This window comes from Coturnix japonica, chromosome 4 (assembly GCF_001577835.2).
Source record: "Coturnix japonica isolate 7356 chromosome 4, Coturnix japonica 2.1, whole genome shotgun sequence".
Taxonomy (NCBI): domain Eukaryota; kingdom Metazoa; phylum Chordata; class Aves; order Galliformes; family Phasianidae; genus Coturnix; species Coturnix japonica.
The window spans coordinates 66,538,296-66,552,706 of NC_029519.1; the positions used below are offsets into that span (position 1 = coordinate 66,538,296).

Below are 14,411 nucleotides of genomic sequence, written 5' to 3' on the forward strand. Positions count from 1 at the left end.
TCCTGGAGCCAAAATCCTGTGCATTTTAGACTTTAACATTTATTTTTCTTCAGTAGGAGGTCTGGTACATAAATACCTTCTTTAAATTTTAATAAACTGCTCGGATAAAAAGAAATAATGGAAAATTTATAAAGGTGGTTATTTCAGTCTTATTTTGAACTCTATCCCACTGGATTTCTTTTAATGTTCAACATTTAAGGCTTAAACACTTCAGTTAATCATGTGAATTGCTGACATGCTACAATAATATTTACATCCAAAATTATACAAAATACAAGCATTTGAGTTCAACAATATTGCTTAGAATTACAAAATACAGCAATATCTGAAATACTGAAAGTTTCTTTCATAAAAGCAGCAGTTTCTCTCCCACTCCCAGTTTTCACTGTCCTTAAAGTTATGAAAATAAACATTTATCATATAACATAAGCTACAAATCTAGAAGCATGACTATCAAGTCTTAAGTCATATAACTTAAACATAAATGAAGATTGGCAAATGAGCATGACATCGTTAAAGGGTCCAATTACAAATCTCTGTGCCCTATATATTACAGTAAGTTCTTTTCTTCCAGTCAAAAAATAACAGTGTGTTTGGATAGAAATCCAGGAGGCAGACTAGCTTTGTGATTAATAGTGCTTCTGTCATTAATAGTGAAGAACCACTTTGGTGACTACAAATTAACACAGTTATAAGGAAAAAACCCAACCTGTACCATTGTGCAATTCTTTTGCTGTAATCTACCTACAAAGAAATATCACATTTATGTCCTTCAGTACAACGTGTACTTCAGTAAAACAGTTCTAAAAGCTAAAGGTAAAGTTTCACCCTCCGGAATGTACACTCAGTTCATTTTGTCACAGTAGAAACCATGTGTACTTACTGGGGATGAATTTTGATGTAATTCAACTAAAAGCTATTTAACTAGTTTTGGTCCCAATGTGCAACAACAACAACAAAAAAATCCACTTGGAACTTATCCTTCCTTCCCCCCCTTCCATGTGTGTCAAGGAGCTTTTAATTATTATTATATTTTATTTCCTTAAGTGCACAACTTTTTTTTTTTCAAGTACATAGCCTATCAAAATCTACTAACAGCTCAAAATATGAGGCAGAAATTCCAAGGAAAAGCATTTTCACAATCAAATAAAACATTCCACTTTTTTTTTTTCTTTAAGAACATATAAAAAGAAATTGATAGATTATAGCTTCTCACATTTATATTAAACAAAAAGAATTTCTGTTGTATTCAAAAGTAGTTTCTCGGCATACGCAAACTGTGCATTTTCCCTTTAGTTTTATTCAGAATACATTAATTTAGCCTATAAAAATACAGTATGGACAAGTTCTTCTCATTCCCTGACATATGAATTCACGATTTTGACACAAAAATTGTAAACTCTTATTACATTCAAAATACATTTCTTAAGTCTTTAGAATTTAAGTTCTGAGGTGACGGCAGTTGGAGCTCTTGGTATACAGCAGAAGTACATTATTGCAGAGCCTTTACACAGACGTAGCTTACAGAAGTTAGAGAAGCTTACTCTTCCCCACATGTTTTTGTTGCTACCAGGAGGAAAAGAAAGGCTTCCTGCTATGAAAGGTCTGTGTAAATGCATTACTCAGATGAACAATTCGGCCCTGACTTCCAGTGCTACTTCGCTCCACAATCACACGTGGCATCTGAACAAGCTGAATAGGGCTTTTTCCATCCTTTAATGCCTGAGTAAGGTTCAGTATCTAAAAGAGAAGAAAGCAGGTAAGGTGCATGTATACAAGTTAAATTGTGGTTAACAGGATTGTAAATATAGCTATCACTCCATTTATTTGATAATGCAGCTTTCCACAAAATTCAGTTAAAGAATCTACTGCAAGTACGTGATAACATTATGAGATCCTAAATATTTTCAGTTCCTCAGATTTAAAGCCTCAGAAATACCCTCACATGCAAGATATACTGTTCTTGATGGTTTTCATCTTTATCAACTACATTCTCCATGTTTAACAATATACCTACAGAGTGGTGGGTTTTTCTGCTACCCTGCAAACCAATCTGAATCTGAATAGGAGCTTTGTTTTTTCCAGATATAAAAAGAAACTCCTGAGAAGTTGTGACAAGTTAAATAATATTAAAATGCAGTCTTACCTGCCCCCTCATGACAGACATTTGGTTTTCAAAAGTAGCCTTGTCAAATCCTTTATCGGTCTTTATTAAAAAAAACCATAAAAGAGTGAAGTTATTATAAGCAATGATCCCTTTGTTATCAACTGTGTATTTGGTATGCACATTAATCAAGTTCACAATATGCATGGTCACATCTATCAACATTGTAATAAATTTAGGAAGCTTCAAGTAGTCACAGAATGACTCAAGGAAGTCTACTTAACACAAACAATTTAGATATGTCAAAATAAATGATTCATCACATGGTAAAAGCAGAACACACCAATAAGTAACACTTCAACCCATTGGTAGGCAGCCTTAACACCATCACAACGTTATACCACTGGACCCTCATTTTTTCTCTGCCAAAGAAATTCCTCCTCCAGATTTATTAAATTTGGAATTTGAAAACCCAGAGTTGCTTCAAACATAACTGAGTCAAAGATGCAATTATTAGTGCCAGACTCATTGGGCTACTTCAGTAAAGTGTACATACCACAGAGCTATGTTCAATGGAGCATTTACAGAGAATTGTTTTATAAAAATTAACTGGACTTAACCAAGTACGTGAAGCTTCACTATATATAAAGGTAATTAGGTTGTCAGAAGAGCTGATTACTCTTAGTCACAACAGTGACAAAGCTTCCTGTAATTATGTATATATGATGATTTGGAAGAAAAAGGGTATTAAAATCAGAAACAAATACTAGCTTGTGCTTGTAATGGAACAGTTAGATATAACAGTAATGCCATATTCAAAGAAGCATCCCTCTCACCTTAAATAGTTCATGAAGATCTTCACAAAGATCCTGTACAAAGTTCATATCAGAGATGCGTGGAAGAACCAAGTCTCTAGTCTCCTGAGAGAAAGGAACTTGTGCTTGAGAAAGCCAAGCCCAGTGAAAGGGATCTAACATAGGAAAAAAAACTTATAAGTACTCTGAGAAGATATTCCTGACTTGTCACATAGCTACTAAACAAAGACTAACACTGCCATGTCTCCTCCTACCTCAACAGGAGGATTCATTGCCACATCCCCAGTACAGCTGCACAACTGCCTGCAGCTGGGATACCTGGGACAGTAGCTATCAAGCATCAAGATGTTTGGGAGTACACAGAACTATAAGCAGGTAATTAAATAGCCTTTTATTAACTAGCCCACACTTAACTGAAACGATTACCCAATTGAACAGTTCACAGACATGATTAAGCCCTTCCAGGCAGTTCCCTCTAAAACTGTAAGTAGTCAGAGAGATTTTCAGAAGCAATTCAGATTTATCAGGAATGTGATTTTTGCTACTGCAAAAAAAGAATTTGCTGCTAGCTTGATGGTTTTTACTTTATTATCACCCTAACTGCAAATACTTATTTAGAAATCACATGTCCATTAGTTAGAAAATTGAATAAGACAATACATACACGCTCTCCACTCATCAGGATGCTTAAAGGGAAACGCTAAACCATTGTCAATTGCAGCAATTTTAATAGTAGATTCTTCAGCTACAGTCCACTGGATATCCTATGGAAGGAATATTTCAAAGTTTAGCAACACCCATCTGCTTACAAAAATATAACATACATGAAATTACTAAATATGGGTTTTAGCTTCACTGATTAAACTTAAATTTCATGAAGGACTATCAAAGAAACTGCAGCTCATACAATTCTTAGAGCTACCACCATTTCAAAGGCGTTCTTCCTACAAGCACAAATTAAGCAGAGCATAGAAATGGCTGCAAGAATCAGAACATCTGCAGAACATTTTCTTACCTTATCCGACAGATTAGGTCCATCATCTTGCTTTTCATACCTGACTAACCAGTTATCATTACCTCTGTCTTTAAACAAAGAAAAAAAACTGCATGTCACAAGACGTCGTAGAAAGAATCACCCAAAATTATACAGAAAGTAATACTGGAAGTGGAGAATTTACCAAAGATGCCACGCAAAACCATTCAGTTCTTTTCCCCAATCAAAATATCTTTTGTGAAACCTTTAAGATAACTGGTTTATTAGGAAGACCAAATATTTACCAAACATATTCAAGTACTACTGCTTTACTGACTGAATATACAAGAAAACATCAAGAAAAAAGTATCTTCAGGCACTGGCATTCCTATAGAATGTAGTAAAGATGCCCACTTGAGGTGAAGCAGCAAAGGAAGCATTTAGATAAAGCTGCCTTTGTGTTCTACAGAACTAAATCACTTACAAAAAGTCAAAACAAAAATCTTTCACTCGGAGGTTGAGACAGAGGAACACAGGAGAACAACCATTTCAGTTTACTGTTCAGTGCCTGGTAACCAGCAATACCAAGTATTGTGCACCAATGTGAAACTGTGCTGTTACCAGTCCCCAGCTCAGCATAAAAGGAATGGTAGCTGTAGCTGCTTTTATGCTTCCTGTAACCACACCATTCTTTCTTCTAATTTTGCATTACAGAACATTAGTCGCCTATCAACTCAGCTAAGATACAAGTCTTTTATTTCAAATTCTCAAATCACTTAAAAATATCAACTAACTGCCAATAAAAATTGGTCAGATTCTGTACTTTTCTAATATTTGATGTATATCTCTAGATTCAAACATTTTTAAAAACCTTTAGAATGAAACATTCTGGCCTTTATTAGTGAGTAAAACACTTGGAATGCATTAAAGCTTTCACTAACAACTTTCAGTCAGTTATTTACAAATTTCCTCTCAGGTTAATTGATTGATCAAATTAATTGATATTTGAGAACACTGCGAGATACCTGTATTTCTGATGACATAATCTAAGATAACCAATCTTTCAAACTGTGACTGAAATTCTTTCCTTGTGTTCTCAGGTAAAGGATCAGTTTCAAACTTCCTGAGCCAGTAGTCAGCTTCCTTATATCCTTCGACAAATAGCTGGAAGGAGCCAACCTGAAACATTAAGAAACCATATGACAAATCCAGCCATCCTTTCAAAGTTCTGAAAAGCAATACAGTGAACCACCCAGCAAAAGACAGAAAATATAAAAACAAGACTAAGTAGCTCCTCTTAATCCTACAGAAATTCTAGAAAGCCTCACATCATTCAGATTTCTGGTTTTGGTTTGATTTCTGAGTGTTGAAGCTCTCACTGAATTTACCAGGAACTAAAGGTAGGCAGACAGACACAAACAAACCTTTTGCTATGAGCAATATCTGATATGAAGAAATAACATCTATTTCCATTCGAAATACTTGGTTCATCAGTTCACATAAAAACTCACCAAAAATTACAGCAGAAAAAAAAAGTCTACCTGTCTGAAAAGCTTTTTTGTTTCACCAGTGAGACCAGCAGCTCTGGTCATTTTTTCAAGACACTTTTTGCATGAAAATGACTAAAAGACTCCAAGGTAGCAAAGCACAGACAAAATAGGCTCCGTATGTGTGGACAACAGAAAAGTTATTCAAGATTAGAATTCAAAAGAGGGATTATACTTGAGAATTAAAATGAATACAGATGCACATGGTGAGATACAGATGAACTTTAAGTGTGCAAAATAACCGTGTAATACGTGATACAAGCTTTCATAACATATGTTGTATCAAACTAAATTACAGGAACTGAGAAGCAGATTACTAAAGTTGTGTTTTAAAAACGTAAGACTAAAATACTGTGGTATTCTTCTGCTAAAGTTATCTGTAACATTTTATTATTAAAGTTCTTGTGCCAGAGTAAGGAAATGCACTGATCTTCTCTTCAATCTTACCTTAGGAGGTAGTCCAATTCGATTAAATTTTTTAGCAACTTTTGGCACTTTCTCTAAAGCGTATTTTTTTCCTCTTGACTTTGCACGATCTATTGCACTGTAATTAAAGGTCTCACTGACAAGCCAGACAACCTTCAAGCAAGAAAACATAGTCATTAAAAATGTTCAAAGCATAGCTCCATTCTGCATCATTTTATTTATTGATTTACAGCAAGTTTTATGCTCTGTTGCCAAGAAAGAAAAAATGAAGCATCAGGCAACTCCAGTAGAAAACAAATAAGTAAGTACATAAAATAAGGAAAGCATGAATATTTGCCATCTTACATATCTCAAAGAGAGATTTGATGAAATACCTGCAAACTGGAATATTTATATGCTGCTATATAGAACATATCAGGATTTGCAATTCTTATGATCCTGCTAAAGTAGAATGCAGAAAAACAGCAGAAAATACTAAACACTGAAGTGGTTAAATATTTTTATTATTATTATTTTTTAAATGGAGAACATACCAAAGATTGAATTCAGCTCTCAAACTCATCCTTTAAAACAAAGAGCCAGAGAGTCACTGCTTCTATACTACACCACTGGACACTAAGACTTGATATAGTTTACAAATGATTTAGAGCTAAAGCGGGCACAACTACAGCCCAGATCCTGACATATCAGTAACTCTGTACTTCTCGCATTTGATAACTCACATATTTCTAACCTACCTTAGTTTTGGGTACAACTCCTAGCCCCAGCTTGTCATCTACAAGATAGGCACCAGCTTCAGAGAGATAACCCTGATTTGGAACAAGGCAGCCTCTGCCAAAGCAGCAAGGACAACATATCTTGTGGAAATATTTGGTCCATTTGGGATTCAGATGTCCATAAGGCTCTTCAGATTTTGGCTTGAACACTCCAATAGTTTTCTAGAATAAAGAACATACAATTAAAACATGGATACTTTGAGTTGCAAAAGATTAAGCAATACTTGGCCTAATGCTTTATACAATTTCCCTTTTTACAAAATATAATAAATCCAGATATAACAAAATGCATTTGAAACAAACGCACTATCAAATGCTTTTCTAGAAGTAGCACAAATTCAAAATAACCTCTCTTTGTAACAGCAAATCAAAACCAGCCAACAACACTTCTCTACTTCTACAAAACGAAAGAAGAATATTTTAGATACAAGTAGTTTTAAAAGTAACTTTAATTAGTACTTTCCTACCAGTTAATGTAATGATTAGACATCTCAGACAGAGACACAATGGTTCCCAGAAAGGAAAAAATATACAGAATGCTGATAATCTAGTATTACATTTTATCATTTGTATCTATTTTATTACTTACAATTAGAACGCATGGAAACTTACACTTGGCAGTTCCAATGAACGGCACCACTACCACTGTAGATTCTTTGACACAAAGCTGAGGCAGTTTATACTGACACAAATAATAGTACCAAAGCTTAAAACTACTGAAAGTACTATTCTATTTTTTGACATTGTGCTTCCAGAAATCCATGCAGGAACTAGAGAAATTTGGAAAAAAAAAGAGATTATGCAAAAAAGTAACTAGTCCTCCATCATTCACAGATCCCGGATGGTATGACCATGGATTGTTTAGCCTAAAAAAGGAAAAAATGGGGCACAAAATCAACTAAATACGTTGCTATAAAGAAACAAGGAATGACAGATTTAGTGTTAACCAACCAAGAAATGACAGGCTTAAATCCCAGCAGGTAAGAAGTAAGAAGAAAAACTCTTAAGCCTTAAGAGTAGGCTTAAGACCAGAACAAATTTCTGGGCCGCGTAGTTTCCAAAACAGGATGTTGCTAAGAACGGGTTAGTCACAGGAGCGTGACAAATCCTTTAAGACAATCCTGCTCTACAACATCGGCATTAAAGAGATAATTTCTTAAGGTGCCTCCTACAACAGGATTCTGTATTTGTTAGCCTCAAACTGCAAGATTTTTGTTACACTAAATTATATACCCGTCTCATTTCTGTGATAAAATTCAACCTAACATACAAGGTCCAGGTAACGACTCTTGTATAGCTCAAGTAAAATACTGCAGTAATGCAGTATTTTTATTTCTTCTCTCGTGACCTATAGAATTTTCAGCTGCTTTCAGTCTTGTTTTGGATAAGACTAACTACTGTGAACTGACTCAGTTAAATCTGGAAATACAATACACAACACACTAGATTTTAGTAGCAACACCTGTCTTATCTCACCTGTCCACTTTGATTCACTCCCATCAACTACCAGAAGAAATAAGTTAAACCATCACTATCTGCATTCATTCTACAAGTTTATTATCAACAGGAATAGGATGCAAAGTGGCAAAAACTCTCTTCTGTCTTCAGCACGCTATTATCTCCAATTCCAATGGTAAACTCAAATCATGAGCAAGTTCTGTGCAACTGCACATTGCATTTACGATTCTATTTAGACTTACACAAAAGGTCTTTATGGTTACAACAAACATTCTCTGTAACATGAAAGTCTGGGATGCAAAACTATGTTCTCCGCACAGAACACATTAGGAATTGGCCTTCTAAAGCAACAACAGATAAAAGAAGCCCTTTGGAAACTGAATTTACTTGGTATGCTATTCAGTCAATATCACAATGCTAGAACTCTTAAAACGTTACTGTTACTCCTGTTGAATCACATGCATCTACCTCCTCAAAGCAGAATTACAAGCTTTTCATTTCCCAGAACTGTAATGGTGTACTACATTTATATGCCAAGCCATTAATTACCCCTTCTGAGTCACATTTTAGGCAGTACTTTCCACAAACTGAACATCTTTAAAAGGAGCTCAGCTCATTCCATTACTTGCCTGAACCTTTCTGTGCTACAATATCGAGTCAAGATCCAATTTTCAAGTTCTCCCTAAAGTTCAAACCTTGATAGAGTTTGCAGAGGCACCCATGTTGAGTAGAACCAGAAGGTTCAATATGCAGACAGCCTGGAAGGCCAGGCAAAATTAATTCCTAGACCGGCTGCAATGTCATGACCATTAGCCAGTAGCAAAAACACCTTGCAGAGGAGTCTGTGCTTGAAGCAAATAGACTCATTTTCTTCCTTGGTTACACAATATGTAGGTAAACAAAGAAATATTCATCACTTCATCAAGAACGCTGAAGTACTGAAGTGCTTTGTAAACAACTACACCAATAAAACACACAAAGGTGATATGTTTGTATTTCTGGGAGAATCGAATCAATGATTAAAACAACCCAATGGTAACAAGTTATTTTAGCTATAAGTCGATATTAGCATGAGGAAATAATCCAGAAGCCAACCAGTTAGAATGCTAAGGATGTCATTTAGTAAAGGCTTTCCCAACAAAGGGAGGAGAAAGCAAGTCACAAAGCTGCTCTGCAGCAGGATGATGCAATACTCTGTCAAATAAAATGTGAAATCCATTCAACAAATGGGAGTAGCCCTATGGGCAAAATAAAGTTCTTTAATAAGATCACAAACTTAGGTAAGCTCTAACCTTGTAAGAATAAGACACTTTGCACAGCACTAGGAAAAGAACTCTAAACACTTAAACATTTTAAAGCATATTTAGCACAACACTTTGTTCATGATTTTTGTTTGTTTGTTTGTAATAGGTACTGAGTTAAACCAGCATTTGGTTACTCAGATTTGTTTCCTACTTCATATAGTAGGAAACTTACTTCTTTCCTCCTGTCCATAGGAGCACATAGACCAAACCATTGTAGATAAAACACAGTAAACAAAGGGAAGAAAAGAAATAATAAAACAGCTTGCTAAAGAACACTGAACAGAACTAAAGCAGAAGCTGAGTTCTCTTAGGGAGATCAGTTGAAACATACAAAGAACAAAATGGTAGATTCTGCACAAAAGACTCCCTGAGCTGTTCTCAAAGAGATCCCTTTATTTCCTCCATATTTAATTGGTGCAGAATATTCAAAACATGCTACAATTGCAAAAAAGAAACAAGTTAGTGGGACTTCACTTATGCTGCGAGACATTAGATATCTAAATACTTACTTGCGCCGCTTAGATTTTTGCATACTTAAAGGGTTTTAAACAGAATTAGAAATTCTCATTTTAAACCAGCTATTGTTAGAGTCTGCATTTGAAACACTGTGCTCACCCCCTTGCAGTCCTTCACAAAGTAACTCCCACTGGATCCTTGAGAGATTCTTTCCGGCAGAACTCCACACTCTATGGCTTGTTCTGCTCTCCCAATAATTTCTGCGAACTCTGGATCATCTGCAAATGAATTCATATCAATAGAGTGTCCTGTATGTCCTGAAAAATAAGAAGATAAGCAAACAAGCACCATTTGTACTAAGAACGAATAAAAGCATAAGTAAATACATAGAAAAGTGAGTAATTCTCTGACAACGCCTGCTTACCAGCAAGCAGGAGAATCTGCTCTGTCAAATCAGTGCAACTTTGCACACTGATATACTCACACCTAACAAAATGTATTTGAAGTACAACATCGAAACCTACAACTACTCTGGGACACACATACCTTGAAGACTCACACATCCCCTTAGTACACATCCCCATAGCAGAGAAAGCTAACTGAAAGCAAACTGCCCATCACCCACTGGGTATTAGAATGGTACCACATTATTCTCCTAACAGCTTGGCCAGCACATTCATTACCTGTTCCTATGATACAATCATGTTGTTCACAACTCAGTCTTACACCCTGATGCTACTTCTCAGCTCTACACCTCAACCAAGCATGGCATGCCATCAGCATTCAACACTAAAGCACTATAAACCTCTTCTAGAAACTCTTCACACCTTGACCGAGAGATCAGTTCTATAAACAACAGTAAAAAAGCAGCTAAACAGTTGTTCACTCCAGAGCCTAAACCCTTAAAATCCTTACTGCCTTTAGGGATATATTCATTGATTACATCTCCCTAACATGAATGTAATTGAATACATCTGACCTGCAGTTTTATTTAAGAGATACACGATGCTGTATACTCAAGAGATTTATTTTCTTTTAAACACACAGGGTTTATTCATGGTTGCTACTAGAAAACCTTCTGTTACTGCAGCGATGTGGGTGTACAAGAACACACAGGATGCAAACGCGGACAGAAGCAGTTGTAGGAAGTCTCCTTTCAGTTTCTCAACAGCTTCTACATGAGAAACAACAACTTGTAACTAGCATCTGTTGAACACTGCTGGGCTTTGCAAGTCAGTTTCTTCTGTGAAAACACAACACACGTGGCTTATTTTCAGTACAGTCTCTGAATGTAGAGTTAGAGCTGCTCGAGGTTTTTCTTGCAGCTGCCCTAAGAACTATTCTTCTGAGAAGTTCCCATTCAGAAGATCAGGGTTCAGCCACACAGTGAACATTTTCCAAATGAATTTGCACAAGGTCCAAGTACAGCAGCTTCACAGCCTTAAACTATGAGACCAGCCCACAGAGGACAGGAGCGCTGTCATCTCTGCACACGCCTCTACTTGTTCTTCCATCAAGTTAACACCATAAAATTTTGTGTGTAAGTGCAGCACTCTGACTCCTTTAACCTAAGCCTTCTCCAGTTTTAATGCTAACATTAATAGCGGTGGCCTTGAGAAGTCCTTATGTTTTCTTATATAATCTAGGGGAGATATCAAAGAGATCTCTGCATTCACCTCTCCTACTGGCCAGCAGGACAAGACCCAGCACTCCAGTCTCCTATCAGAAACATTAAGGATGATGCTTTGCTATCAATCTCTATGGCAATAAGGCAGAAGAACCCTCCCATCACACATCTGGTCTGTTCTGAGGGCTATTGGTTAAAAAACAAGACTACATTTTTTTCTTATGGTCAAGCACAGTATGCTAACAACAGCTCCCTATGGCCGCTTCAGAAGAGTCACCCACAGCCTGTTTGGATCAAATTGGTGGGTTTGTTGTTTGTCTGTAAAAGCAACTATTCCTGCAAAAGGAACTTCTTTTAAGCCTAAAGAAAGAAAAGAAGCCTTTTTCAAAGGCTGTTTCAAAGCCATCTGAGGCAGTAAGTATAATTACAACAGCACGCACTGACTGGTGACACAAATCCGGGTATTTCCATCGGCAAACCCCACTCAGAAAAGCAAATCCCTTAACGTACATCTGCTCTCAAACTCGTACGAAAGAAAGCCCGAAAGCCCGAAGAAGCAGCGGCAGCCCCAGCACAGGGCAGCGAGCAGCCGGGCAGTCACAACTTGTACGGCGAAAAGCGCCGAACCCAACGAAAGGCTCAGCAGAACCTCGGCCCCTAAGGTCCGGCCCCACACCCACCACCCACGGCACACGGCCGGTTCGGGTCCATCCCTCCGGGTATGCCCCTCGCGCCAGCCCATCGGCCGCGGCCGTACCTGCGCCGACGCGGGGCTCCTTATCCCGGGCGGCTCCCGCTCGGCGGCCGCGGCCCGACGCCCGCAGGAGAGGCTCCTCCTCTCCATCCCCCTCGGGTCCCGAGTCCTCCTCACCCTCCTCTTCCTCCTCCAGCCCCGGCTCCCCGCACAGCCTCACGGCCCCGCCGGGGGCGGCCCTCCCCGCGGCCGGCCCCGCCTGAAGCGCCGGCTCCGACAGGAGCAGCAGCTGCTCGTCGGGCTCCTCAGAACCCGACTCCATAAGCGGCCGCGGCCGGGAGCCCAGCGCGGGGCGAGGAGGCGCCGCCGGGACGAGGCGGATCAGTCGCCCCCAGCGCAGCCCATGGCGCTCCCGGGGCCAGCGATACGGCGGCGGGCCCGTGGCGGCTCTGCGCATGCGCCGTGTGCCGGCGGCCCGCCCTGCGCTACCTGCCTTAAAGGAGCTGCGCTCCCGGCGCCAAGAATCAAGAATGAGCCGGGTTGGAAGGGACCTCAAAGGATCATGTAGTTCAAACCCCCTGGCACTGGCAGGGCCACCAAAATACACTTTACTAGATCAGGTTGCCCAGGGCCCCGTCCACCTGGCTTGAACACCATCAAGGACGGGGCATCCACACACCTCCCTGGGCAGCCTGCTGTCCCAGGCCTTACCACTCTCCTAGTGAAGGAACTTCCCCTATACATCAACCTAAATCTTCCCTCTTTTCAACTTTAAAACCATTTTCCCGTGTTTTCCTGCTATCTATCACGCCTCTTTACAAAGTTGCTTTACTCCCCCTCTGGGTAGTAGTTCCCCTTCAGGTATTGAAAAGGCTTGCAATGAGTGTCACCCAGCCCAACCTTCTCTTCTCCAGGACTGAAGCCAAACCCAAGCTCCCTCCAGCCTGGTCCTCATAGGGGAGGTGCTCCCAGCCGCCCCTGCACTCACTCGTATTCGCTGCCCTGCTCTCTTGGACCCTGTTTCCAAAATCTCCATGTCAAGAAACATCAGTACAAATCTATTCCACTGCCGTGGTCACACAGAAATAAGGAAACACAACCAAAGCACAACGCAGCATCACACCGTGACTAGGATGCATCCTCACACGTCTCCATCTGGAGACAGGTTTTGTTGGCACAGAGATGGTGAAATACAGGAGAAACGACACACATGGAGCACCTGTACTGAACTGAGGCTCTGGATTGTGCTGGGAGAGGGTCAGTGCTCAGCTCACACACTAACAGCACGTCTTTATTATTCATTATTCTCGTATTCCCACCACAATGACTCATTATATACACCGCCTGCATCATGGAAACTAAATGACTTGGCTTGGTTTCTAACAAAATAAAACAACAGTATGTTTGCTTTGTCTCAGATTACCTCTCCGCGCTGGACTTTGGAACCCAATGCCATTCGTTTATGTAACTACTGATATCTGCCACATCTGATCAAATCCACTCAGTGCATTTCTGATTCCATTTCTGCTAATAAACACTGAACAAACAATTGTGACTCCCAATGAATAGGCTTCTATGCCAACAGGTATAGGAAGGCTATAGCAGAGGATGTCATTTTCAGTACAATGACACCAGTGTGCTGCTATGTGAAGCAAGAACACAGGGCAGAAATCAAGGGGAGAAGGCTCACATTGTGCCCAGCTGATCACTGGGTGCCTTTCCCTTTAGCTGCACTAGTTGGGAGCGAGCTGAAAACATTGCTAAGCAGTTCATCCCTGGGCTTCTAAAGGATCTGAACACTCATTCTTCTGGAAAAGTCAAACAAGACACATACAAGCTGTTTGTTCTACCTCAGGGAGCCATTCACATGAGCTGTGTTGTGTGTGATCGCCATCAGCTCTTTCTTTTGATGTTCTGCTGTAAGAACTGTAGTCTGCTCTTGGTTTGATCCCGGAAGCCTTCACATTGCCTCAGTCTATAAGTGGTTCAGCCTGTCATTAAACAAAACACACATCACAGAACAGTTACTAGCAAATGATTAATTTTAATTCCAAGTAGCTAATGTTCTCCATTAGCTACATGGTCTGAAGCTACAAAAGTACACAAATAAGTCTGACTGCAGGATCACAGAATGGCCTGGGTAGAAAAGGACCACAGCGCTCATCTAGTTTCACCCCCCTGCTATGTGCAGGGTCACCAACCAGCAGCCCAGGCTGCTCAGAGCCACATCC

The 14,411-nt window shown here is 39.3% G+C and overlaps 1 protein-coding gene across 2 annotated transcripts; it reads right to left on the reverse strand.

Annotated features, from left to right (window-relative positions):
- Positions 1 to 14: 14 nt before the first annotated feature.
- On the reverse strand, positions 15 to 14,289 carry PI4K2B (phosphatidylinositol 4-kinase type 2 beta). Of its 2 annotated transcripts, none has more exons than XM_032444067.1 (10): positions 14,031 to 14,289; positions 10,019 to 10,176; positions 6,603 to 6,803; positions 5,887 to 6,018; positions 4,918 to 5,071; positions 3,935 to 4,002; positions 3,584 to 3,683; positions 2,941 to 3,074; positions 2,147 to 2,206; positions 15 to 1,740 (listed from the first exon to the last, which is right to left on the reverse strand). In XM_032444067.1, the coding sequence occupies exons 2-10, from the start codon at positions 10,151 to 10,153 to the stop codon at positions 1,567 to 1,569; spliced, it is 1,158 nt and encodes a 385-aa protein (XP_032299958.1). In that variant the 5' UTR covers positions 10,154 to 10,176; positions 14,031 to 14,289; the 3' UTR covers positions 15 to 1,566. The 2 variants fall into 2 exon arrangements, with proteins under 2 accessions (XP_032299958.1, XP_015718141.2); XM_015862655.2 differs by lacking the exon at positions 14,031 to 14,289 and adding an exon at positions 12,244 to 12,620.
- Positions 14,290 to 14,411: the final 122 nt, after the last annotated feature.

Coding starts and splice junctions, on each gene's coding strand:
- PI4K2B (XM_015862655.2), bottom strand. CDS start 12,502: ATGGAGTCGGGTTCTGAGGAGCCCGACGAGCAGCTGCTGCTCCTGTCG. Junction 5,072..5,886: donor GAATTGGACTACCTCCTAAG/GTAAGATTGAAG, acceptor TTAATGTTTCAG/GTTGGCTCCTTCCAGCTATT. Junction 2,207..2,940: donor ATCTTCATGAACTATTTAAG/GTGAGAGGGATG, acceptor TTTTTAATAAAG/ACCGATAAAGGATTTGACAA.